The 24,188-nt window shown below is 38.2% G+C and overlaps 1 protein-coding gene across 1 annotated transcript; it reads left to right on the top strand.

Moving 5' to 3' along the window:
- The first annotated feature begins 1,702 nt into the window (after positions 1-1,702).
- LOC149393218 (adenylosuccinate synthetase 2, chloroplastic-like) lies at positions 1,703-5,390 on the top strand. The gene is made up of 5 exons (XM_089617714.1): positions 1,703-1,905; positions 2,200-2,482; positions 3,141-3,833; positions 4,585-4,896; positions 4,979-5,390. The coding sequence occupies exons 2-5, from the start codon at positions 2,210-2,212 to the stop codon at positions 5,147-5,149; spliced, it is 1,449 nt and encodes a 482-aa protein (XP_089473840.1). The 5' UTR covers positions 1,703-1,905; positions 2,200-2,209; the 3' UTR covers positions 5,150-5,390.
- The last annotated feature ends 18,798 nt before the right edge of the window (positions 5,391-24,188 follow it).

Raw genomic sequence — 24,188 nt, 5'->3', positions numbered from 1 at the left:
TGGATTGCACCCAATGATGCCGAAAAAGAACAGATTGAGGACCGCGACGAGGTCGCAACTACAAATCATGCAAAGCAGTTCCCCAATTCTGACGTGGATGTGAGTCTCCCAATGGGTGGCACTTTAGAGAGAGAATTAGAGTGAAACGAGCCTCCACGGCATTTCATCAACATTTCGAGACTCAAATTTTGATTACTTTTTTCTTGGGTTGATACTTGTATCTACAAGGTTCGGAATGAGCACTCTTGAGTTGTTGGAGCTCAAACCCGTGCAAAATGACCACATGGACGAAACCCAATTGGCCAAGGAAGGCTGTCGGTAGGCGGTCAGTGGTCAACTAGGTAAGACAGCCGGAAGGTGGCCGGCCACTTGGGCAGGGCAGGAAGCAGACAGGCGTCCGACCGGTCGGCCATGGTTGGCCAGGGCAGGCATCCGGCCAGTCGGCCGGGGCAGGAAGGTAGGCAATCAGTTGGTTGACTATGGAAGGCAGCCAGCATGCGTCTGACTGGTCAGTCAAGGCAGCCAACAAACAGGAAGCCGGTCGGTAGTCAGAGCAGGCAGCTGGCAGGAGGCCTTCCAGTCAGCCAGGGCAGCAGGCTGACCTGCCTAGGTCTGATGCGGGCTTGCTTGGCCCTTCTTGGCAATATTCGTGGGCCCGGGTGTGCCTAAGCAGGGTTCGATGCTCGTGGGCCCGATCAATTTTTAGTGAATTGTTGTATTGTGCCAAACGCTTTTCGGATGCCTAAAACAGACCGATGATATTACACTTTATAAAATCAATCACGAAATTCAAGGTTTCGTGACCAATTGGTCGTGAAATCTCAATTCGCGATCAATCGTCCACGAAATTCAAGGTTTCGTGACCAATTGGTCGTGAAATCTCAATTCGCGATCAATCGTCCACGAAATTCATATTTTCGTGACTAGTCGGTCATGAATAGTCTATAATTCGTGATCGAATGGTCATGAAAGTTGGAGAGTTCATGATAAATTAGTCATGAAATTAAAGATTTTTTGATCAATTGGTCACAAATTCCCTAATTTTCGTGATCGATTTCATCAAGAGTATTACAGTCTTTTCACAATTTATTTATTGATAAATCCTTAAATTATAGCATTTATGGTTGATTTTGGTAAAGTAGTGTTGAAACGATAATATTCATGTAAATTTGCCTTTTACTATAATTTTATTTTATTTTATTTTTCTGGTCCATCACGATCATGAGTAAGAATATCATTTTCACTCCCTATGTGTTGACTCACCCGTTATCTGATCAAAATGGATCGGCTAATATTTGGTGTAAATAGATAAAATGGGTATTACCTGTCTAATTAAATAATCAATTGAAAATTTTCCAAAAATACCCAAATCAACCAAATGTCAAGCCGGTCTAAAATTAGCAAAATAATGTCTAAAATAAACTTAAAAAAAGATTCTCAAGTACAAGTACAACCATGATCCATGAATAAAAATTCATTCATGTATCAGTAAGTTTATGTGCATGTTTATTTATTGGCTATTTTGCAACTTACAATTTTAACTAACATAAGTTATTTTGTAAATCAATTAGTTTTTTTTTTTTTTTTTTTTTTTTTTTTTTTTTTTTAAGGCATAAGAAAATCAACTAGTTTTTTAAGAATTAGACTATTCCGGCCCGGCCCGTCTTATATATTTTTAAAAAATTAAAACCCTTTCCACTAACCAAAGGACACACACACTCAGACTAGTAGAGTCACCACTACGACCTCAGCGACCCTGCTTCACCACCACCACCTCCTCCGGTGCCAGACGCCTCGTCACCGTCGCCGTCGCTCCGTTGGGGTTTCAAGCTCATCGTATCAACAGGTTTTGGATACTTCACGGCCAGTCACCAGAAGCTGTTAACTTACTGTCATCCCAATCTTGTAAGTTCTGAAATTATGTCTGTACCTCTTGTTTCAAGAGCGATTTCCATCTTAGGAATTACCAGCGTCAACATGTGATTGCCTCACCAATGAATGAGTGGGCCCAATTTTTAGGTTTGGACATTTTCGTATGATGTAAACGGATATCATCGGTTAAATGCACATATCACGACGTCTCAGAGTTGTACTTTTTTTTTTTTTTTTTTTTTTATGGAGCAATCATGTTTGTGATGGGTATTGATTTTTTTTTTTTTTTTTTTTTTTTTTTTTTTTTTTTTTTGTATATATGAGAAGGCATTACACAATGAAGCTCTCATCCGTTACCCTGGACTCGATCCCACTGTCGCTCCCTCGGACTCTGCGGACCCGTGTGTCCCCGAGAAGCATGATCGTCTGTTCCATGAAGCCCGCTTCAGCAGCATCGCTGAGCGTAGCTGAGTCGGGGGCGAAGGGACTGAGTCACATCGAGTCATTGAGTCAGGTTTCGGGTGTGTTGGGTTGCCAATGGGGCGACGAGGGAAAGGGAAAGCTTGTCGATATATTGGCTCAGCACTTTGACATCGTTGCTCGTTGTCAGGTAAAAAAACAAACAAACAAACCGTGTTTTCGACAATTTCTCTCTTTCAAGCTGGGGTTTTTAGTTTTGTTTATATATTCATTCTGATACTTGGTCGTTGGCGATTTCGGTTTATGATTTACTTGTCGGGTTTATGAGCTGTGTAATCGTTTTATTTTCGTAAAGTTTTTTTTCATAGCGTGTGGCTTCATTGCTGAAATTAAGTTTCATGATAACTCTTTCTGTTTCTCTTTTTTCCAATGGATCTGAGCATGTTATGCTATATGAGAATTCAGAGGCTATATTTCTTGTTGCTCTGAAGATGCTATAAGTTGAATACCTTATCTGATAAATGGTTGTTGTTTATTGAGATAATACAAGCTTTAGAGAGGCCTCTTCTCTCCCAAAGGGAATCACCCTAAATTTCCACTTAACATTTTTGCCTATCATCTCTTACTTTCAATATTATCTTCTTTTATAGCCGTTCAATTGTTGCCCTAATATGTTTTCCATTTTCCCAGAAATGGTTGGACTTGGATGATGTGTGACCATATCCTCTTTTCTATTGCGGTTCAATTGTTGCCTAATACATTTTTTTTTCTTCAATGAACTGAGTATATCGATGTCATGAGAATTTACGAGGTTAATTTTTTTTAATTAAATTGTTTTTTCTGAGCAGGGCGGGGCAAATGCCGGGCACACAATCTACAACTCGGAGGGAAAGAAGTTTGCTCTTCACCTTGTTCCTTCAGGCATTCTCAACGAAGATACCATGTGCGTGATCGGCAACGGAGTCGTGGTCCACCTTCCCGGTCTCTTCAACGAGATCGACGGCCTCGAAGCCAACGGAGTCTCCTGCGGCGGCAGAATCCTCGTCTCGGACCGGGCCCACCTCCTCTTCGACTTCCACCAAGAGATTGACGGCCTCAGGGAAGCCGAGCTCGCAAAGTCCTTCATCGGGACCACCAAGAGAGGGATCGGACCGTGCTACTCAAGCAAGGCCAACCGGAACGGAATCAGGGTCGGCGATCTCAGGCACATGGACACTTTCCCGCAGAAGCTCGATCTCATTCTCTCGGACGCCGCGGCGAGGTTCAAGGGCTTCGAGTACACGCCAGAGGTGCTCAGAGACGAGGTCGAGAAGTACAAGAGGTTCGCCGAGAGGCTCGAACCGTTCATCGTCGACACCGTGCTCGTCATGAACGACGCCATTTCGCAGAACAAGAAGGTCTTGGTCGAGGGAGGCCAAGCCACCATGTTGGACATTGACTTTGGGACATACCCGTTCGTCACTTCTTCAAGCCCTTCCGCCGGTGGGATTTGCACCGGTCTTGGAATCGCGCCCAGAGTCATCGGCGATCTGATCGGAGTGGTAACTCTTCTCTCCTCTTTCTACTTCTCATAAAGTTGCTGATGGTATTTTATATAAACCTATGATTCTTGTGGCTAAAGAACGGTTCGATTTTATTTCACCACAACATATCCCCTGAACCTATTCTTCCCTTTAAAAAATTTAGCCTTCTAACAATACTCTTAAGGATTTTTTTTAATTTTTAATTTTTTTTCAATTCTTGTATTTGATCGAACTGAGGCATCTATTCTCGTAGTTTCTAGAAATATCAGATGTATCCCTTTAACATTTCTATAAATTGCATATTTATACCCTAACAAGTTTTATTGAGTCAAATATGACCCTTTTTATAACTATTGTTTGAATTTCTTTGAAAACTTTCTTCTTTGATTGCCAATCTGATTGCCTTTTTTTAATCAAATTCTCCGAGAAATTCAAATGAAAGTCATAGAAAGGATATTTGACTCAATAAAACTTGTTAGGGTATATTAATAGTAATGTCAAGGATACATCTGATATTTATAGAATCTATGAGAATAATCGCCGCGCTTCAATTAAACTCAAGGGATATACATACGATATTTTCCCACTAAACTGTGACCTGTTAGTGGATCTCAACAAGCCGTTGATCACCAAGATATATTTTTTTTTTTCTGCGCGAGGACAAAAGTTGAATTTCGACATTAGAACTATGCCTCTACTTGTATATAATAATAATAATAATAATAATAATAATAATAATAAATGAATGTTTGACATGAGTTGTTTGCAGGTAAAAGCGTACACTACAAGAGTTGGGTCAGGTCCGTTCCCGACGGAAATGTTGGGCCAAGGCGGGGACCTCCTCCGCTTCGCTGGCCAAGAATTCGGGACGACCACCGGCCGTCCGCGCCGCTGTGGCTGGCTCGACATCGTCGCACTCAAGTTCTGCTGTCAAATCAACGGTTTCTCTTCCCTTAATCTCACAAAGCTCGATGTCTTGTCCGAGTTTTCCGAAATCGAATTGGGGGTCGCTTACAAGCACGCCGATGGAACGCCAATCAAATCGTTCCCGTCCGACCTTCGCCTTCTCGAGCAGTTGAAGGTGAGCCGAGCTGTGAATTTCTTTAAAAAAATGTTAGTCTTTTTGTTCTGACTTTGTGTGCGATTTATCAAATTCTATACAGGTGGAATATGAAGTATTGCCTGGATGGAATACGGATATATCGTCGGTCAGAAAATATTCGGACCTTCCAAAGGCTGCGCAGCAATACGTGGAGAGGATAGAAGAGCTCGTTGGCGTTCCCGTGAATTACATCGGTGTTGGGCCCGGACGTGATGCACTTATATACAAGTAAATCCGTTTTGGATTATTGTTGTTCCATTAGAGTATTCTTTCTAATCATGGGAAATATTTATCCCCTTCAATATTTGGATGAAGAAGCAAGTTCGCTGATGATTTATTCTCCATGTTTTTGATGATTTTGTTCGGTTTTTTTTATTATTTTTCTTTATTTATGTAGAAAACTTTGGAGCTATTTCTGCTGTAATTTGACTTCTGAAATAATTTTGATGGAACGTCTGTCTTTCTCACAAGGATTTTTCTTGTTCTGAGTGGTGGTTTTATGTATTCAAGTTTTTGTAAGAGATTCAAGATGTGAATCAAATGTTGCGGGTCTATCACCAACTGGTAAGAGGCATAATTTAGTAGAGGAGCTCTGTGCCTGTGGGTTCCTTGCACCGTAAGTCTCTTCAGGTAAACTCGAGAGCTTTGAGATCTTCCTTTGTTCCAAACATTTTAGATCAACACGCTCAAAAGACGGAAGAAAAAAAGAGAATATAAAATTGATTGATTCTCCTAATCCCGTTGGTCAGAATTTAAGTAATTAAAATTTGTCAGAATTTTAGGTGTTCTAGTTGGATTTTTATGGTCCAGTTGGAAAATGACATAATGGCTAAAGTGCAAGATGTATGATATTTAAGGATGATTTCAGACGATTTCATTTTTAAGCTTGGCAAAAGTGACACGATTTAAATAATCAGGGAGATCGGGAAGTTCATCGAAAAAAAAAAATGCACAGTTGATTATTGTATCAAAACCTCAGGTATTCTTTTATCCGATTTGTAACGATGACACTATTTCTATTTGCCGTTGGGTTCGGAATTTGCATGTGGCTCAAAGATCAGATTGTTCCCAAAGGACTGCCTATCTCTGAAATGAGGAAAATGATTCATATCTTTCGTTTATCTTCAAGTGCCTGCTTGTGTCTTTTTATTTTATTTTTATTGTTATTATCATCGTTCCGTTGGGCTGTGGAAAATAATTCTGATTTATCATGGGTTTTTGTGGGACCTGATGCAATGGGTAGTTTTATATAAATCTACCTTTTCTAACCCAGCTAGACAAAAAATTTGCTATGTGAAACGATTTTTGCAGATGTAAGACGGATTGTTCACTATACTCGTTTTCTGCAAAACAAATTGCATCCAAACAAGGTTTTGAACTTGGCAATGGTTATATAATGGATACCAACTTTTTAGCTATAAAGCTATAAGTGTATAATAAAGCCAGAAGAACAAATAGAAAAGAAAAGAAAAAACCACCAATTATATTCAATTTTCAGAAAGTAAGCGATTACTATATTGACTAATCATGTTACTAAAGGCTCTAAAAGTTTGTTCTATAGTTCTATATCATAGGTAGAAGTGAAAACCAAAGAAAGCACGAATAGTTTTTTAGCTGCCTATATTTTAGAAGTCTAGTTGTGCCTCAAAGACTTTCCACTTTATTTAATATAGGAAAATCGTCTCATCTATTACCTATATGATAACTTTTTCCTATTTTCCACCGAATGCATAATTTGGACACCAATGCCACTAACACCTATGCAAAACTACCTATTTACCATTCACCTCTTACATTCTTACAATCTCACCAACACTCTATTTGGCTATCTCTCTCTCTTCGCGTCAGTCTTATATCTCCTCTTTCTCGTTCTCTCTTCCCGTCAATCTATCTCTTTCTCTCACTCTCTCTTCTCTCTCTTATCTCTTCTCATTCTCTCTGTCCCCTCGTCGGACTGTTTTTTTCCCGATCTCTCTCTCTTTCTCTTTCGCTTTCTCTTTCTTTACCCCAAAGCCACTAGACCCAAGAAACCTAGGAGCCCGAGCACCAGCTCTCTTTCTCGCACCAGCTCTCTAAAACCCGAGGACCCAAACGCCCACGAGACCCAAACGCCGACGAGATCCAAACGCCAAACTCAAAACTCCAGATTTAGTCCAAGACCAAGTCGCACACAAGGTTCGTTTCGCTTTTTCCCTAAATTTTGTGGTTAAAATTTTAGGATATTGTTTGGGTATGTTCCCTGTTAAGAATCTACAGAGTTCATCAGTTGTTGACATCAGATGTCAACAGTTGACGTCCATTGTTGACATCTAATGTCAACAACTGATGAGAGAAATTGACGTCTAAACTCTACAGAGTTCATCAGTTGTTGACATTAGAAATCCTCATGTGTCGCGAAAGTGTTATGAAAGAAATCCTCGGAGACGACTGGGAGACTCAGTTGAAGAAAAAAGGAGATTTTATGAAAGTCGTGCCCAAGGGGACACGACTGTTTATGCTGAAAATCCAGAGAGAGGAACTCCTCTACTATAAGAGGATGATGATTAACAAGAAATGACTCTGCCGATGAATTCCACACATCATTGGTCTAAACTTCATAATATTTATGTATGGATTTTCGTATGACTTGAATGCCTGAAACTTCTTAATATGTCTATTTATACTATGTTTTATATATTAACAAACTAGTCATTGACAACAGATGTTTCACATAAGAGTACATAATCTAGTACATGAACTACAAAAGATTGTTTAATCTATTATATGAACAAACTAGTACTTAAATAAAGAGAATGTCATAATTTAACCAACCAAAATAAAAAGTTTCCTAATCATCATCCATTTCAAAGTCTGAACCCACTTTTGTTGCTATTTTAACCGTCTCGTGTCTGTATAGATCAATTGTGATCTTTTGTCGATACATGGCCATGTCGTCTTGTCGGATTTCCGATAGATCATACCCGTGAGTCAAAACTCCATGGCCTTTATAACAAACATTCCACAATCGCCACTGTTTTTAAAAATTTGAAATTAGACATCTTGAATGTTCAATAATATGATATTATTCTATAATAGCAATACGTACCCATTATTCTGTTGAGGCATGTTCGTGTAAGTTCCGAATTTGAACTTCGACGAACTTGTGTCTTCAATCCCCAGCCCATCAAACGCACCAACAGAACAAAGAACTAACGGGAGAAATTCAGCAATTTTTTGTACGTGGGCCGTTACCATTTTTCGGTGATGCTTGTTCCCGGACAACGAGTCGTAGATCATGATAGAACGTTCCCGAATCGTCACAGCTAGAAGAAGCCAATGTGACCTATCTGTGAAGCATACAGGATGGTAAACTACCCCGACGTCCACCCAGGGAGAAGAATGCTTCAAGGACTTGTTGGTGGCTGTAATGTAGTCATGGATTCGGGACTGGTTTGTCCAATGAAACCTATCTTTATCTTCACAGTTGAGCCATGCTTCGTACCCTTGGATGCAGTAGCTATGAAAGAAACTGTTCATTATTGTGAACGATTCTTTCAACTCACCTGTCATTCTCTTCTTCCTCAGGTAGTATGACACAACATCTACATGCTGCAAAAATAATGAAAAGGTGAAGGATATTAATATAATATAATATCAATTGTAAAAAAAACATACAACAATAGAAATCAACAATAGACATCTATTGTTAACATCTAGATGTCAAGAATTGACATCTACTGTTGACATCTAGATGTCAACAGTTGACATCAATGTCAACAATAGATGTCAATTGTTGACATCTAGAGGTCAACAATAGACGTAAATTGTTGACATCTAGATGTCAACAATTGACATCTATTGTTGACGTTGTGTCAACTGTTGACATCTAGATGTCAACAATTGATGTCTATTGTTGACATCTATTGTCAACAGACATCAATCTTATTACATGAAAAGTAAGTAGATAGTAGTAGTCATACCTGATCGCACAACCATTCTTCTTCAGTCCAAAGGGTGTAAAAGAAAGTTTTTGACCTGACTTCTACCTCTGTGAAATCCCATCTCCATGGTAAATGATCTTCCCTTTTCACATACCATAAGCCTTCATCGTCCTTCTTCTTCCTCAAGCCGATCTTAAGCCAAAGTCTCCATCACGAGTACGTCCACGAGAGACGTTGAATCGAACTGAGCAGTGAGAGGGTTCTTCATCGGGCGATCGATGTTTTTTGTGTGTTGGGAATATTGCCCACTTGAAGCTAATGAATAAATGATTACTAAATTCGATAATAAGATTACTTTATTAGCATTATATGATTATTGGGTTGATTTCTAAACAATTAGAATCAATAACAACTATCTTCCATAGCCTCCGTATTAAACTGAGTCACGTGCTGGGCACCTGAGTTTGGGCGGTGAGCTAAAACGAGGTCGATGACTGATATACGCTTGGAAAGCTATATCTAAAGTCATATATGTGGAGCACATAGGTGAAGGCTGATCACTATGTGGGAGCATTCTACACTTGTGGTAAGTGTACGACTTGGACAGGTCTTGGTTGTAGATGTGTCGTTTAAGGACTGTTACGACACACTAACCGAGGCCGCTATGATGATCACAGTGAGACTTGATCTGAATCCTGAAGTGATCATGGACACTGAGTCATGTTACTGAGCTATTTGACTCATTCGCTAAAAGGCTATCCATGGTAATCACAACTTATGTCTTGGGAGTCTTTCAGGGCATGGTTCGAGTGGGAAGTGATTTACAGATACGGAATCCAGCCCTCCTGAAAGAAGGTTAATGTTCACTCACCAAAGGGTTGATTCCAGAACCGATAGATTGCTAGCACTTTCGAAGTAAGTAACGTTCGAAAGAATCTTTCGATGGGGAAGCAACAATGCTTAGGGCTGATATGTATCAAGAGAAGTATAACGGAAAAATTGACTTCTCTCGATATGGGTTGAACCTGGAGGATCTTGATCACGAACTGACTATATCAGTGGACACTCGTCACGATGAGTAAATATAATTCTAGTATTAAAGGAGAGTTCAATATTGGATTACAAAGTGGAGTATTTGACTAAGATTAGACGAATCGATGGAAAAAGAGAAAGGACTATTTCGTCTTTTTCATCGGATTTGTTAAGCTTCTATTACTAGGTCCATAGTCCCCGATTCGGCTCTGATAAAGGCGGATAAGAACTTTCGTATAATAATGTTTATCATTATTAATCTCACTTGCTGTAATTGTGATTGACAACATTAATTCTGAAAAACGGGTATTCGCAGAATTAAATAAATATTTATGGTAGAATTGTTTATTTATTGTTTGATCAAGTAAATAAAAAATTATTAATTATTTGTTTATTGTTGGACCAAGTAAATAAATGATTTATTGGGTTTTAAGCAATTGAGCCTTGCACACATGGAAAAGTCGAATTAGGTTTTTTGGCACTAGGGATTACGCAAATCACCTTGGCCGTGTGCCATCAAGTTTGAAAATTTCAAATTGGTATTTACCAATATTTTCTCTTTAGTTGTTTAAATAAAAGAGAGAGAATAATATAAGATATTGTCCTATATTCTCTCCTTATTTAAATGAAAGTATTTAGGAGAATATATGAGAATATATTTAAAGGGAAATAATATATTCTCCTTTATTATCTCACTAAATAAAATATTCTCTATTTAAATAGAGAATAATATCCCATAGATATTGATCTGATGGATGAGAGAAAAAGTAGGATTCACTTGTTGAGATCCAATGGCTTAGATTTAAGCCACTAGTGTGAACACAATAAAATGAAATAAAATATTCTGGAAGGTTCCATGAATATCTCCTTTTACTACTATAAATAGGGGTTCATGAGAAGGCAAAAATAAGCAATTAATTTGTGGAAAATTTCGTGGCTCTCCCTCTTGGCCGTGCGAAATTTTCTGCCTCTCCCCCTCGGAAATTCGTTTCCATTCTTAGTAAAATAAGAGCGAGATTTGAAACGCCACGTTTCTCATCTAGTGAGATAAAGACTGTGCCCACTCATCTTTCTTATTCGTCTCGGAGATTATGTTTCGGAAGACTAAGGTGCCCTCCTCGAGTCCTTCATCAAGACGATGCAAGGAGTACGCGGTTGGTTTAGGAGCGTTCTGTAGCTGAACCGAAAATCAATGTAAGTATTTGTTTTTTTGCTCAAATCGGTTGCTTGATAAATATGCTCTCGTGAATTAAATTAATTAAACATAACTAGATCTTGTTAATTATAACCATAATTTAATTAGCTTATGATCAGCGTAATTAATTATTTTTCCGCATTAATATGGTTATATGGGAGAATCATCTCCAACGAGTCGTATCAGAGCGATTGTTCGTGTCTGATACGCGCTTGATTCCCCGACAAGTGGTATTAGAGCTAGATGTTATGATTAATTAATCGATTCGTTCTCGTAATTAATTTAAATATGGTTTGAATGAAATTATATGTGGATGTGAATTTCATGCAATTCAATTTATGATATGTGGATTGTGATTTGTGGTTTGATCGTAGAATATTTGATTCTCGATTTTCTATATTTTTTTGTAAACCCGAAATTCAAAGGGTATAGGCTTTATGTAATTATTATTATTATTATTGTTGTAATCTGATGGTGCGACGTTCTTGATCACGACGATCGGCGAGAGACGGACACACAACGAAGAAGCATGACGGACGAAGAAAGCCTCCACGACTACGCCACAAGAAAACTTGTCACAAAATTTTGTGACAAGTCTCGGCCGTCCTCTTCGTGCCGGGCCGCGCCCTCGTGGCGGCGGCGGTCCGGTGCAGCCTCAAGTCTAATCTTGACCTGGGTCAAGATTAGTGGATTCGTCTGGGCCTCAGCCCGGAAACCTTAGTGGGCCCACGGGCCCACTCATTAAAAAAATAGAAAAATTAAATAATTTGTTATTGATTTATTTTTCTAAGGGACATAAGAATGGGCCCAATTGAATCCATGGGCCAATATGATTGGGCTCATCTTGATTTACTTTATAGAATCAAATAGGAAACGATCAATCCGAATCAAACCATTCTTGCATGCTCTTGCTTGTTTATTTAATTACTATGCCATGCTGGTATGCTATAACTTAGATCATATATCGTATGTTAATGGTTGTCATGGGCTTTCATTCATTAAAATTGTCTAATTGGATTAGGATAGTTAATTAATGAATGAGTTGAACGGATCGGAGAGCTCTGTCACCAAGCCGATAAGAGGCTAAGCTGAGAGGTACTTAAGAAGACCTAGTGTCTCACCTTCTCTACTGGGAGCTTTTCCGTGATGGAATACTATTAGGATAATCAAGACTAGATGTCACGAATTCCTAATCACTAAGCTATATCGAAACATCTGTTTTTAAGGGTAGCTTAGAAACACTCGAGTTTTTAATATGACTTAGTTAACTCGATTGGATCACCTAGATTAAAGTTAATGCTAGAAAAATTAAAATACTGAAAGTATATTGAGTCGTAAGGTCTCCAACATTGACACAACACCGTGAGGATGAAAGATCCCCTCATGACCGGCGGTTTTCTAAACGTGGTGGTCAGTTCCATTCGGAAGGGCTTTTCTGATTCCAATACCAAGGTTGTGTCTCTGATGATAGGTGGGAGGGTTGATCTCTGCGTGTACTAGTTACGCTAGTGCGTATGGCTAGATTTTTTTCACTGAAATGTTGGGTTGACTCATGCATGAACCAACCGGTGGTTGCTCATGTGGCCAAAGATTCCTATGAAATTGGTAGTTAGTGAGCGTAGTTATGAAGGTACATGTACTATGATTGCTCACTAATCTGAGATGGTTCTCATTTTCACTAGGTGCACTCCGTTACGTCACCAGAGTGAAACGGGCTGTGGCTATTAGTCGAATTACCTTGGAATATAAAAATTGGGTTCTTTTGATTAGTATTTTATCCCGTGCATGTTTGCATTATAGTTTTTATTTCCTAAATTATATTGATGGTTGTTTCTTTTCATATTGCTAGTAAATGTACTTTTATGTTTTTAGTAATCATGTCGAACCCTATTATGGCCCTGTTGTCGAAAGATGTCCTGACTGGAGATAACTTCCCTAAGTGGAAGTTGAATCTCAACATTGTGCTTGTGAGTGAAAGCATTCGCTTTATCCTCACTGAAGACAGACCTCCTCTTCCTGCTCATGGTGCCTCCAAGAACTTGAGGGAGGACTATGACAAGTGGACTACTGCCAATAACAAGGCGGTGGCCTATATGCTCGCAAGCATATTTGATGCGTTGCGAACTAAGATGAAAGGGAAGGAGACCGTTGTGGAGATCCTTGACTCGTTGCAACAAATGTTTGGGATGCAAAGCGAGCAAGCCCGCATTGAGCTCACTCGTAAGTGCACTAGCACTAGGATGACTGCGGGAACTCCGGTGAGGAATCATGTCATAAAGATGACTAACTACTTCACCGAAGCTGAACTCCACAGGGCACATATGGATGAGGTTACTCAGGTGGGAATAATCCTGAATTCCCTTTCGAGTGACTTCATACAGTTTACGTCCAACTACATCATGAACAAGTTGACGTATGGACTGTCTCAGTTGTTGAATGAACTACAGACTTTCGAGTCTATCACTCGACATCGGAAGAACAAAGGGTTAGCTCTCTATGCTGACAAGAGTTCTTCGCCTAAAACCAAGAAGAAGTTGACTTCTAGTGCTGAGTCATCTAAGGCACGCCCGAATACTTCAAAAGGGAAAGGTCCCGCTAAGAAGGAAATGATGAACTTCAAGAGAAGTGGAAAAGGAAAAGAGAAGAAGCGAGAAAGCATTGGTAAATGCCACCACTGCAACACTGAAGGCCATTGGAAGAGGCATTGTCCTTTGTACTTGGCTGAGCTTGAGAAAAACAAGAAGAATGCTGGTGTGGTACCTTAAAATTCATGATTAAAGATATCCTAAAAATGTTTTGAGGATAATTATTAATAAGCATACTTCTTTTCTTGTTGCAGAGCAGATCTGATGGAGCACACTTGTGTAGACGAGCTTGCTAAACAATGTCGGATTCAAGCCCGAATTGTAGAGAAGCTCATGCTCCGTTTGAAGATCTAATTTCCCGCTAGTTTTATTACTTTCATTTTTGGATTTATTTTTGAACATGGGATGTGTCATTTAATAATCCGACGTTTTCTGGACTGTAGCTTTTATGGTTATTCCAGATAGGATGAATCTTTCTTTCTTTATGTTTTATTACATTATTTATGAACACATGGTTGTGTCTTTAAATATTTCCTTCTTTAATCGAATGCCTTGATTGCTTTTATGATATTTGAATATGCATGAATGCTTATGTCCTTATGAAAAAGATATAGAATATGAAGGTCACGTTTTTTCCGTTCGTATGCTATATAGAAGCACAATAAATAAATATAAATATTTTCTAAGTTATTATCTCTGTTAGAATTTAATTAGCTTTTATTGCTTCATTAAATTCTTATGTTGAATATGTTTTATTGTTTAAAAACTATTTAGAGCTTTGAAAGCGTCTAAATAATTATTACCATTATTCAACAATGACTTGTGCGAATAATAAGTAATAAAGGAGACACAACTAAAAGTTAGTGTTGATGATGAATTAAATTAGTGGGAGCTTCCTTAATTGGAACCTAGTCACTAATATTCGTATTGATTGAGTGGGAGCATCCTTGAATGGAACATAGCCACTCTAGATTTATTGATTGAGTGGGAGCATCCTTAATTGGAACCTAGCCACTCTAAAATTCAATAATCGAGTAGGAGCATCCTTAGTTGGAACCTAGCTACTCTTATTCATTGACATAGTGGGAGCATCCATAAATGGAACCTAGTCACTAAATAACCAATATTATTGAGTGGGAGCATCCTTAATTGGATTCTAGTCACTATTGTTCAAAAAAAGAGTGGGAGCTTTCTTTAATGAAATCTAGCCACTTGTTGTTCAATAAATAGCAACATCCTTCATAGGATTAAACCCATCATTGAAGATGGCATCCTTAACCGGAATGTATATGTTATTATTCAATAATTAAAGTGGAAGAGTAATCAATGATTACCTTGCCACATAAATCAATGAATTGAAATGAAGGATAATTTTGAATTATCTTGTCGTTAAAATCAATAACCTAGTGGGAGCATCCTAGAATGGATCCTTGTCACTCTCATCAACAATAAACTTTCCTTAAATGGAAAGACATGATCTTGAGATATCACTCTCGATCAAACTAACTTGTCTGAAAGTTATTAGCCCATATTTAATAGATCTACCTGTTAAGCTATTAGCTTAAAGGAATAGAGAGATCTATAAAAGGGTTAATGAAATTGTTTAAGCTTTAATAAGCTATAAGGTAAGGGATTGAGCCCTTAAGGAGAGACACTATCATCAATCATACTCTTCTTTCTGATACCACGAACTACTTCATTTCGGATCTTCAAAATTAAAGATGAACTGTCCTTTGAGGATGAAGTTCCAATAACATAAAGACGTGGATCGAAATAGTTATACTACTAAACCTTTTAAAATATGAAAGGTAGATCCTAAGTACTTAACAAACTAATCATGATTGTACATGGGTGTTTGTTATAATCAATATTTTGATAATGATCGATAAGTGTAGCTCCTAAACAAGTGTCATGAATAAAGTCATTACTATTATAGTTCTAGACCTCATTATGACACAAGTAAATTGACTGAGCTAATTGTTTCTAAAATTAAATTTAGAAACGACATGCTCGTTCCATTATGTCTCAAACATACATTATTGACATAAGGTATGAGCTCAATGTTGAGGTTATTGACATTGTCTTTAAAAGGACTAATAATTAGACCTTAGACAATGTCGTATTTCCGAGAATAACTACATGTGTTATAAACACTGTAATTTATGGAAATAGTGAGATACTTAGTTATTTAAATATAGTAGATCCTTAAAGTCCTGTGTATATATTGAATATAAACACGACAAACAAGGATGAACTATAAATAACCAAGTAATGGAAATAGGTCAATAAGTTCTTATTCAAACACGTTCAATAAATCACACTATAGTAAGTGGTGATGAGATCAAACCATGCAATGGTGCAACCTGATTTGGCACCAAAGGGATGTACACCTTGATAGGGAAACTTGTTATCTTTAGATATAAAGTCTGGTGTATAATCTAAAGGTATGCGAAGTGTTAATTTGTTCTAAAGTAAATTTATTTACGATGAACAATTTGACTTGACCTTAAATGGTAAGTCAAAGATCATTTGCAAAATGCATGAACTAGAATAATATGAAAATGGGACATATGTCAGATCGACAAAAATGATAGAGTATAGATAAAAGTGGGAATCCATATGATGGGAATCTCAATCCTGGGTCAAAGTCTAAACCGTCTATAATGATGGCAATGTTGGAATTGATATGGGGTTTAAGAAAAAGTTTAATGCTTCGGTAAGCGGCGGAATTTTAAAATTTTCTTTTTCAAGTAAAACAGTTTTTACTAACCTAGACAAAGAGCAAGCACATGTAAATAAAAACTAATATGAGCATAGAAGTTTACTAACCTTTTTAGACGCTTGAACGTTGAGAAGCTTTTGGAAAAAGGTTGCAACGTTCGGCTCCCCTCGCAGCACGTCTCTCTTCCTTCCTCGGCAACTCGAGCAACCACGAAAGTTTCTATCACTAAATCACTCGAGAGAAAAAGGAATTAGTGTGTGGGAATTTTTAAACACTATGACTTAAGAACAAGTCTCAAAGTCGAAGAGCTAAAACGCTAGGTCGAATGAGGACCTAGGTGCCAAAACAAAAACGAAAAGAACTTAGAGAGAGAGAGGAGATGGGCGGCCACAAGGTCTAGAGAGAGAAGCTCTCAATCTCTAACTTATGTGGGATGAGAAAACAATGAGAATGAGGGCCCTATTTATAGGAGAAGGGTTAGCCTTAGAAATGGGAGTTTCCTCTTTTTTCCAAGCATTCATGAGCAATCTCTTATTGCCCATTTTCTCCATATGCGCCCAACATGTCTATTCCCTTAAGGGATTTGTTTCCTAATTTGTTTCCTCTTCTTTGCTTGTCTTGGCCGCCCAAATAGTTTCCCTCCTTGAGAAATTTGTTTCCTATTTTTCTTTTGACAAGTATCTACATACACTAATGCACAAAATATTCTCTCTTTCCCTTGGGTATTTGGGCGCCTAAAACCATCTAGAAAAGGCTTCTAGAAGCTTTTCCATTTGTTCATGACAACATGAAAAAGGCCCATTAAGAATTTTCAATAAAATTCTTATGAAATGAAATTAATCCACAAGGCCCAATAAATCTAATTTTGGCCGAGTGATGCATGTCATCAAATGACCATGTCAAAAAATTTATTGACATTCATTTCATCCTATGTCTCAAAAGACAAAAATACCCTTTTGACAATTTTCGTTCTTGTTTTGACTTAGCTTCCAGTTTAACTATTCCTACTCGATGTGATTCGTGACAGTGATCTCATGGATCCAAATGAGCAAAGCTTGAGCTAAACACTTGGACTCAAAAGTTCACAAACCTTTTCCAAGTTTAGCTTAATGTAAACTGACTCCACTAAAGAGTTGACACTGAAAATCTCTCGGTTCAAATGAATTTATTTTCTACTCAAGAATTCAACCTAATTGTAATGAGTGGATCCACAGAATATTATCAGTGTTTACCCTTCATGAATATCATCAACTAGTCGGGATTTACAAAATTACCATTTTACCCTTCTAGCTGTTATTTCCTCAACTCATTTGTCGCTTGTGAATAAGTTAGAAACGATGTATTGACGAGGAGCTAACAAGTCACATTGTTTCATCCAAAAGAGTCAAGACTCAAGTTGGACACTGGCCAGTTCATTTATTCACACTCCAAGGAACAAAGCATGAGGTGATATACATTGCATTTCAGCAATCTTGTACATTAATTCCATATCTATGAGAACTTCACAAAGTTACTCATGAAATTCTCACAGCTTAGTACTTCACCAATAGGCCTTGTTCGGAATCACATAGTGAGTCCGAACTCTGACTTTCTCAAATGAGAATACGTAAGGTGTGAAATGGCATGTCTCATTTCAGGATTAAGGTAAGCACGATGCAATTCATACGTAGTGACTTCGAGACATAAGAGGTTAAATGGTTTGTTCTTATCTTGTCTCTAGAAGTGCACTGGTCAATTCAGTACCTTCGGAAGATACCTAGAAGAGCTATAGAGTCTCCAACTCTCAATGCCCCATAACCAGACATCATAGATTCTCCTAACAATCGTACTGAGGTCAATAGTCCTTTGACCCTTAGATTGCGAATATATCGTTTTAAGCAAACTACGAAGAGTTTGTTCATGCAAATCTACATTTGTCTCTTTGTAAGTTGTTTAGTTTGTTTATGGACTAAAGACTAATGTTTTATCATAAAGCTTCAAACAGACACAGAAGAATGAATGAACATTTCAACTTTTTATTAATGAATAAGCAATTACAAGCAAGAGTCTTCATGAGACTTTATTACATCAAATGTACAATATAAAGATTACAACTCTTCTTGTGGGCACCATTGACAACAGGCAAAGAATTAAATTGGCTGAAGGAAGCTTATCTTCACTGGTCAAAGTGGGAGATTGTTGGGAATATTGCCCACTTGAAGATAACGAATAAATGCTTACTAAATTCGATAATAAGATTACTTTATTAGCATTATATGATTAGTGAGTTGATTTCTAAACAATTAGAATCAATAACAACTATCTTCCATAGCCTCCGTATTAAACTGAGTCACGTGCTGGGCACTTGAGTTCGGGCGGTGAGCTAAAACGAGGTCGATGACTGATATACGCCTGGAAAACAATATCTAAAGTCATATATGTGGAACACATATGTGAAGGTTGATCACTATGTGGGAGCATTCTACACTTGTGGTAAGTGTACGACTTGGACAGGTCTTGATTGTAGATGTGTCGTTTAAAGACTATTACGACACACTAACCGAGGCCGCTATGATGGTCACAGTGAGACTTGATCTGAATCCTGAAGTGATCATGGACACTGAGTCATGTTATTGAGCTATTTGACTCATTCGCTAAAAGGCTATCCATGGTAATCACAACTTATGTCTTGGGAGTCTCTCAGAGCATGGTTCGAGTGGGAAGTGATTTACAGATACGGAATCCAGCCCTCCTGAAAGAAGGTTAATGTTCACTCACCTAAGGGTTGATTCCAGAACCGATAGATTGCTAGCACTTTTGAAGTAAGTAACGTTCGAAAGAATCTGTCGCTGTGGAAGCAACAATGCTTAGGGCTGATATGTATCAAGGGAAGTATAACGGAAAAATTGACTTCTCTCGATACGGGTTGAACCTGGAGGATCTTGATCACGAACTGACTATATCAGTGGACACTCGTCACGATGAGTAAATATTATTATAGTATTAAAGGAGAGTTCAGTCTTGGCTTACAAAGTGGAGTATTTGACTAAGATTATACGAATCGATGGAAAAAGAGAAAGGACTATTTCGTCTTTTTCATCGGATTTGTTAAGCTTCTATTACTAGGTCCATAGTCCCCGATTCGGCTCTGATAAAGGCGGATAAGAACTTTCGTATAATAATGTTTATCATTATTAATCTCACTTGCTGTAATTGTGATTGACAACATTAATTCTGGAAAACGGGTATTCGCAGAATTAAATAAATATTTATGGTAGAATTGTTTATTTATTGTTTGATCAAGTAAATAAACAATTATTAATTATTTGTTTATTGTTGGACCAAGTAAATAAATGATTAATTGGGTTTTAAGCAATTGAGCCTTGCACACATGGAAAAGTCGAATTAGGTTTTTTGGCACTAGGGATTACGCAAATCACCTTGGCCGTGTGCCATCAAGTTGAAAATTTCAAATTGGTATTTACCAATATTTTCTCTTTAGTTGTTTAAATAAAGGAGAGAGAATAATATAAGATATTGTCCTATATTCTCTCCTTATTTAAATGAAAGTATTTAGGAGAATATATGAGAATTTATTTAAAGGGAAATAATATATTCTCATTTATTATCTCACTAAATAAAATATTCTCTATTTAAATAGAGAGTAATATCCCATAGATATTGATCTGATGGATGAGAGAAAAAGTATGATTCACTTGTTGAGATCCAATGGCTTAGATTTAAGCCACTAGTGTGAACACAATAAAAGGAAATAAAATATTCTGGAAGGTTCCATGAATATCTCCTTTTACTACTATAAATAGGGGTTCATGAGAAGGCAAAAATAAGCAATTAATTTGTGGAAAATTTTGTGGCTCTCCCTCTTGGCCGTGCGAAATTTTCTGCCTCTCCCCCTCGGAAATTCGTTTCCATTCTTAGTAAAATAAGAGCGAGATTGAGACACCACGTTTCTCATCTAGTGAGATAAAGACTATGCCCACTCATCTTTCTTATTCGTCTCGGAGATTACGTTTCGGAAGACTAAGGTGCCATCCTCGAGTCCTTCATCAAGACGACGCAAGGAGTACGCTATTGGTTTAGGAGCGTTCTGTAGCTGAACCGAAAATCAATGTAAGTATTCGTTTTTTTTGTTCAAATCGGTTGCTTGATAAATATGCTCTCGTGAATTAAATTAATTAAACATAACTAGATCTTGTTAATTATAACCATAATTTAATTAGCTTATGATCAGCGTAATTAATTATTTTTCCGCATTAATATGGTTATATGGGAGAATCATCTCCAATGAGTCGTATCAGAGCGATTGTTCGTGTCTGATACGCGCTTGATTCCTCGACATTGTGAACTTCAAGTACGGCCTTGGGATAGGAGTCGGAGTGAATTTCTCCGGAGATCTCGTGATTCGGATAGGTTTTCTCGGTTAATCGTCTATGTATATCGGAACGATCTCCCATGATTCCCGATTATCCTTTTCCGTTGCAGCATTGATCTCATCACCCATATCCCCCAAGGTTTTGCCCTCAGGAACTGAGCCAATATAAATCAGTTGGCTGTCGTTGTACATCTCTCTCTCAAACTGCTCGTAATCCAGTCGTAAAAGGTGCGATCTGGCTTGTGATTCAGTTAGATTTTGGGATGAATCTAACTGATTGTCTTCGATCTCGATCGGTCCTGAATTAACAAGAAATAGGAATATCAGTTAACAACAATGTCAACAATTATAGTCAATAATTGCATTTATTGACATAATATACGTACCATCTATTTCTTTTTCTTTCTCCTTTTCTTTCACTTCTTCTTCTTCTTCTTCTTCTTCTTCTTCTTCTTCTTCTTCTTCTTCTTTTCCTCCTCCTTCTTCTTCTTCTTCTTGTTCTTGGTCTTCTTCCTCGTCGTTGTCCTCTGGTTGATTATCTTTAGAATTCTTGTTGGACAACTCCAACAATTGATCCTTCACACTCTTGGTGAATTCATGGAAACGTTGTCTCATCTCCATCCGGAATAAGCTCCATTCACCCTTCATGTGGTTGACTGTGTCTTCCACATTTTTCAACTGAGCCTGTTTTAAAAAGATGTTAGAAATGTTATTCATACTTGACGGAAATCAACAAATAGTGCTATATATAACAACCGAGCCAGTGTTCAATTGACATACCTCAGAATCTTGGCTCGGCCCTGAATGAGATGTTGTCGACGGATGGGATGTTTGTACATTCGGCAGTGGCTTGGTCGTCATGTTCTTCCTCACGATGTACTCCTCGTCGCCCAGGGGTTTGAATTCCAAATCCTTGGATTGAAAATCGATGTGTTGGAATTTGTTGTCAATAACATGTGTCACCGATTTCCACCGACGCATCAGTGGAGATGCCGTCTCTGAAACTTTCTCGCAGTACGAGAGAGACGTGAGCACGAGCATTGTTTCAAACGCCCATATCTGTAATGGATACATAAATGAAGGGAAGTTGATCTTTCCCTTAGAGGCTGACTTCAAGGAGACGTTCTTTATGTACTTCCTGGCACATTCCAAAAAGAACTTCCATACCACGTTACCCCACGAATGAGAGTTAAATTGGTCTAGGTCTTCCACCAACCTCACGTACGCCCAGTCTGAGATGTTGGTATGCGGTGCGGCAGCGAGAAGAACGTTGATGAGAAAATGGAGAAGCAAGAGCTTCACCCGCTTTGTCGGATTTTGCCAACCCTTGCTCTCTTTGAGCTGCGAGGTTAGGACGCCACGAGTCTTGTATGTCCCGTTGTTGAAGAAGCTCGTGAACAATCCGTCTTCAACAACTTCGATATAGTTGACAGCTTCGTAGTTGTCGATTATACGAAGACTCGTGATCTCCGCAAAATGGTGGATGGTAAAAGCCCGAAGTTCACCCCCGAGCTCAATGAAGAGCGCATCCTCACTCGCGTGCCCTTCATACTGACCGACCCTCATCAACAAGTGGTTGATTATCTTGGACGACCTATTGATCTTTGGAAGCTTCAGAAACTGGCCGAAGCAAGACTCTTGAAAAAGAGCCGTCTCCTCCGCTGTCATGTCAGCGGCTTCTTCAAATTTATCTAGTGAACCATAAAAACTGAAATTATGGTCCACTATTTCCCCTTCGGGGACAAACCTCTCCCATCCCTGAAAACCATTACAAAAAAGAATGAGAAAATCAAAATCAACAATTGATGTCAACTATTGATGGCAATTGTTGACATCTATACGTCAATAATTGATACCAGTTGTTGACATATAGATATCAACAATTGCCATCAACTGTTGACATCAAAGTCAACAAACATTGATGTCAACTATTGATGGCAATTGTTGACATCTATACGTCAACAACTGATACCAGTTGTTGACATATAGATATCAACAATTGTCATCAACTGTTGACATCAAAGTCAACAAAAATTGATGTCAACTGTTGATGACAATTGTTGACATCTATATTCATACCATTTGTTGACTTATAGATGTCAACAATTGACATCAACAGTTGACATCAATGTCAACAATTAGTTCAACAACAACAATATTCATTCAACAACAACAATATTCAATCAAACCATAACAAAACCGAGATAGCCCAATGCAAACCGAGATAACCCAAAACTAGTTAACCAAAACTAAACAGAAATTAAATCAAGTCTATCCCAAAATCAATCAAGGTCCCATCAATCAACAACAAATCAACCGAAAACCCCCAAACTAACCTGAATATTGGCGGACTTGGGGGCTTGCTCTTCTTCCTCGGCGTCAGACGTGACATGCATGGGCTTCCCCTTCCTACACCGAGGCTTCTTCGCCGAACTCTTCACCGGTTTGGGTGAAGCTGTTGTTTTTCTTTTCCGAGACGGTTTGGGTGAAGACGGTTTGGGTGAAGACGGCGACTCCTCCGGTGCCTTCGTCTTTGTCCGGGGACTCCGTCTAACAACTTCATTTTTTTCCCGTGTTATTTGGGTGATTGAAAGTCGTTATCGTCGTCCATTTCCGGGACGGTTTAGGGTTAGGATTTGGGGGTTGGGTGAGAGAGGGAGATCGCGACAGATGGAGAACGCGAGAATGAGAGAGAGCGCGAGGATGAGAAAGAGGAAGAGAGAACGCGACAGAGGAGAAGTGGGGATGACGATGGTTAGACGGGAAATGAGGAGAAGTGGACGGTTTTAGGAAGAGAAGAGGGGAGTGACCATTTGAGGAGAGAGAGAATTTTGAGGAGAAAACGAGGGAGAGATATGAGCGGGAATGAGCGAAAATGAGGAGTGAGATGGGATATGAGGGAGAGTTGGTGTGGGTTGTGAGAAAAATTTAAGAGGAGGGTAAAAAGGTAGTTGTACATTTGAGTTAGTGGCATTTGTGGCCAAATTATGACTTTAGTGGGAAATTGGAAAAAGTAGTGATATTATAGTAGATGTGGCAATTTCCCTTTAATATATACATATATATATATATATATATATATATATATATATATATATAATATTACAATAACTGGCAGTAAACTTTTCTTATAGAATAAAAATATATATAGAAGGCAAAATTTTCTTATTACAAATGACTTTGGCAGTAAACTTGTGTTTATTATAGAGAAGCAGGTTACTTGTCAACGGCCATAATGCTTAAAGGCCAAGAAAGGGAACGCAGTCCATTTGCTTAAGGTTTAATTTGTTGGAAAAGTATGAGAATAATTTTTTATTTTTTATTTTTTTTATTTAGTAGCTGATTTGTTACAAATATTTGAGTGATGCCCACTTTTCAAAATCGAAAGTTTATAGCAGATTCTTATCGAGAGGTATATAATAAATTAATAAAGTAGAAGTATGCA

This window comes from Urtica dioica, chromosome 6 (genome assembly GCF_054948205.1).
Source record: "Urtica dioica subsp. dioica isolate 48M chromosome 6, U.dioica_male_clone48M_v1_H2, whole genome shotgun sequence".
NCBI lineage: Eukaryota > Viridiplantae > Streptophyta > Magnoliopsida > Rosales > Urticaceae > Urtica > Urtica dioica.
Note: the sequence above shows the minus strand (reverse complement) of the source record. Positions and strands in the feature narration are given on the sequence as shown.